The sequence below is a fragment of the Octopus bimaculoides genome, chromosome 3, assembly GCF_001194135.2.
Source record: "Octopus bimaculoides isolate UCB-OBI-ISO-001 chromosome 3, ASM119413v2, whole genome shotgun sequence".
NCBI lineage: Eukaryota > Metazoa > Mollusca > Cephalopoda > Octopoda > Octopodidae > Octopus > Octopus bimaculoides.
Genome location: NC_068983.1, coordinates 106,371,428 through 106,376,012, shown reverse-complemented (window position 1 = coordinate 106,376,012; position 4,585 = coordinate 106,371,428). Strand labels below are relative to the sequence as shown.

Genomic DNA, 4,585 nt, shown 5'->3' with positions numbered 1-4,585 from the left:
ATGCATACCTATGTATGTATAATCTGTTTGTATACTAATCACAAATACACCTGTTCCATTTAAATGCTAGTATCTTCAATAATTCCAATAAACTGTCTATTGAGTTATGTCAGTTTCTAGCAGGTGCAATACAGACTTATCTTCATCTCTACCATATCTTCAATAAATCATTTAAAAAATTATTTCTATACTGGTGTTTTTTTTTTTTCATGTTTTATATATATATATGTATATATATATATATATATGTGTGTGTATATATATATATATATATATATATACACTAAATATGTTTTTCTAGACATTTTTATTTATTATAGCCTTTCATATAACCTCTTTATAAATATTCTTGTTGCCTTCATATTTAGTATAAATGAAATATGTATGTATATTATATTGTTATAAATGAACATTGGATTATTCGACTTCTTTATTTGAGTAAATCAAACCAATATAAATACTATTTTATGTGTATTTATTTTTTGGCATGTTTGGTCGAATTGGCTGATTGCCTGAAGGATATTTAACATACCTCACACATCATTCCTATCTATTTACCCACTCCTGTCTTCTATAACTAGACATCTTGTATTAGTACATTTATATTTCAATCGATTGAGAGTAACTGTTTATGTGTATTATATTTCCCTGTCTCTAGCCTTGCTCACCTCTACTTTTTGGTCGTTTCAAGTTAACCTCCATGCTCCTTGCCTACAGACTACTTTCATTTCATTCTTTCCCTAAGCAGCTCCACCTCTTGGTGAGCACATGTCCTATCCAATTTCCCTCCAGTTGCTTTACTTTGTTCTTCTGTTTTCCCTATTTTTAAAATAAGGCTGTTATTTTTAAATACTATCCTTTGTTTAAATATACATTAACACACTTATTTTCCATTTGTTCTTCCACTTTAAATCGTTGGTTTATGTCCAGTATTTCAGATGTCAGGTTTTGTGAATATATTTGAAAGAGACGAGATATTTTATGAAAATGATTTTAAAAGCAACTTAAAAATGAATAAAATGTTTCTGTTTGTTTGAGTATTTCTAATCTCTAATGTTGTTGACATCATAAGAATTTATAAGTTTCAGAAAAACATTAAATAAAAAAACCCTTTGGATGGGAAAAATTGAAGGTTACCTATGGGAAACTTTTTTTTTCTATTCAAAGCTCTATGTGCTTTGAGATCTCCTGTTCCAAAAAAAAAAGAAAAAAATTATAATGTACTTGTTATTCTGTATATCATTTTATTTTACTTGTAGATGTGCCATGCCAAGTCATGACCCTGTTTCTCCAAAAGAGGAGGGCTCCAACCATTCTAAATGTGGTGAAAAGCCTCAAGAGGGACAAGTTGGGATCACCACAAAACATGCTCTGTTAACATTCTATGAGGAACTGCTAAATGAAGTACAGTTTGCAGAAAATGCACTTCGATCACGGAAAATCTCAGAACAACTTCACTGTTTCAACCATAAATATGTGAAGTCAGTTTTGCATTGGACAAGTTTTCTGATCCTATTTATTCTCGCAATCTTCTTACTTTTGGCTTACGAGTACCGATACCAAGACGAGTAAGTAAATGATTTTTGTTTGTTTTATTTTTGTTTTCTCTTTATGATTTCTCTTTTAATTTAAAAAGTATTTATGAAGCTTGTAAAGTAATGTATTTATTTGCAAAAATGGAGGAAACAAATTTAATTTCAATCTATTTAGTGTTTAAACATACTGATGTATGATATTTTAAAGTGCTTTTTTGTCCAAGAATATTACAATATAACAAAAAAGCTGATCTAGCCGTAACAGTCATCAGTAAATAAACAAACTTTGAGATTGAGAACTGAAGATAAATAAGTATTGTTTGTTTGGGGTTTAATAATTTTGGCAGATTACTGTAGTAGGGATTATTTTTCAAAGGGTAATTGGGTACAACAGAAATCAGTGTATGTATCAGACAGATAGACAAGTATAACTTAATGGAATTATCTCAATTAAGTAGATAATCAAGAGGTTTTATTTGAACAGTTTCAAGGGTAGTGATAGTTGTTTATAGAGGAGTTATCTTTAATTGAAAAAATGGGGGTTTTGTTGAAAATTTCTTTTTCACAGACATCCCAAGTTAAAATCGGTGTCTTCTTGGGATTGGAAGGCTAGAAATGACTATGAACAATACCTCACCTCTACAGATTAACAAATAGAAAAAATAAATCTCTACCAATTAACGTGCAAGTGGCTGAGCACTCCACAGACACGTGTACCCTTAACGTAGTTCTCGGGGATATTCAGCGTGACACAGTGTGACAAGGCTGACCCTTTGAATTACAGGCACAACAGAAACAGGAAGTAAGAGTGAGAGAAAGTTGTGAAAGAGTACAGCAGGGTTCGCCACCATCCCCTGCCGGAGCCTCGTGGAGCTTTAGGTGTTTTCGATCAATAAACACTCACAACGCCCGGTCTGGGAATCAAAACCGCGATCCTATGATCGCGAGTCCGCTGCCTTAACCACTGGGCCATTGCGCCTCCACGCTTGTTATTGTATTAGTATATAAAATCACATTTGTAGCTTTGGGACTCTTGCCCATTTTAGTAAAAAGAAGGAAAGTGAATGGACAGAAATGGTGAAGTATCAGACTTTATTTCTGGGTTCATATTCCTCTACCATTGATTAAATACCATCTGGCTGTAGAACTACTACCTCTACAAATTCCATCCAACTCATGTGAGCATGGAAAAGTGAATGTTAAAACAATGGTAACACTGCTACTGATTCAATCAGTTATTCCATTCTATAAAATTGTGTACATATGTAGTAATTATTAGAATGGTGAATTTGGCAGAATTGTTAGAGCATCAAACAAAATATCTTGCAGTATTTGTTCTGGTACTTTACATTCAGACTTCAATTCCCATCAAGGCCAACTTGGCTTTTTTTCCCCATTAGGGTTAATAAAATAAATTGACTCAAGTTGTGTACTGAGCTTGATTTTTATCAGTTAACCCCTTCCGCCAAATTTTAGGCCTTGTGCCTAAAATACATATCAAGTTATCAAGGACAGTTGGTTAACATAACCATCTACATGTTGGACAAAATACCTTGCATTTATTCCAACACTTTACATTGAGTTCAAATACCATGAAACTCAGCTTTGCCTTTTCTCCTTCCAGTGTCAATAAAATAAAGTACCAGTCAAGCACTGGGGCTAATTTATTGGTTGATTACAATTAATTTTCTCTTGAGGATATTTATTAGAACAGTTCTTCTCAACCATCAAAAATGTACTAACTTTGCTTTCATTTGATGTTCTGAAGTGGCCACTCTTTCTCTTCATCATAATCATTTAATTTGATATCATTACATTTTTGTACAAAAAAAAAAACTGCTTTCTCTTCCCATCTAAAGGGTACTATTGCTAGTTCTACTTTACCATTCTTTTTAAGTATTCCTCAGTACGTTTAATCATATATCAGTAACTTCATTAGGAATATTTCCTCATGATAAACCAGTAGTTACAGCATTCTAGATAAAGCAATAAATAATATTGAATATTTGATTAACATAGTTACTAATCATGTGCTTTGTTCAGAAAATATATTTATTAGTTTGCCATTTTGTTTCGCTTGTTTATTTTTGGGGAGGGTGTATTTTTTTGTTGTTAAATATTATTTCTATTTGTTTATTTGTTTCTCAATATGATTGATATGAAATTTGAAAAGCACAATCAAATTTATATTGCTTGTGATATTATGGTGCTGAAGTTCTGGTTTATGAGTTCAAACTTTGCTACAGCTCTATATATTTCAATTGCCCCAATCACTTCTGTTTGTGGAAATCTGTTGTGTTGAGATAACTCATAAAAGAATATTTTGATCATCACTTGTGAGTTCTGTTGTTCTGAAAGTTGAAATTTCAAAAGCATATAGTCTCTATTCTAAAAACAGCCAGGAGTTTGAGAATAAATTCTCTTTCTACATTAACTCTTATACCCTTTTATCATCATAAATATACAGGGATTAGCATTGAGTTGCTTCTCCAACATACTGAAAATTTAGAAATAGCAGTCAAAGAACTACAAATTTTTCTCTAAATGGATGGCGATATTTATGGCACACATAGAACAAAAACCGGAGGGGAAAGCATAAACAAAACAAGTCTTTAGTTAATCGGATACGATTGTTTCATGGTTAAGAGAATGAAAAGTCCCTATTCCAATCCTCACTTTCAAATTTATCAGAATATCGGACTGAGGATTGGAATAGGGATTTTTCATTCTCTTAACCATGAAACGATCGTATCCGATTAACTAAAGACTTGTTTTGTTTATGCTTTCCCCTCCGGTTTTTTGTTCTATGTGTGCCATAAATATCGCCATCCATTTAGAGAAAAATTTGTAGTTTAGAATCAGTAGTTCTTTGACTGCTATTTCTAAATTTTCAGTATGTTGGAGAAGCAACTCAATGCTAATCCCTGTATATTTATGATGATAAATGGTTTTACCGATAAAGGTTTTTTCATACTGAACTACTTGGCAAAATTGTTAATTAGTAATTCTATTATTAATTGACGATTCCCTGCCCTTATTCTTGTATATTA

At 32.0% G+C, this 4,585-nt stretch overlaps 1 protein-coding gene across 1 annotated transcript in view; it reads left to right on the top strand.

Moving 5' to 3' along the window:
- LOC106879891 (transmembrane protein 94) overlaps positions 1-4,585 on the top strand; it is a 98,902-nt gene that overhangs the window by 26,717 nt on the left and 67,600 nt on the right. The window contains exon 2 of the mRNA XM_052966777.1: positions 1,260-1,568. Coding sequence (XP_052822737.1) covers positions 1,267-1,568 — 302 coding nt within the window. The 5' untranslated portion in view covers positions 1,260-1,266. The remainder of the gene's footprint in view (positions 1-1,259; positions 1,569-4,585) is intronic.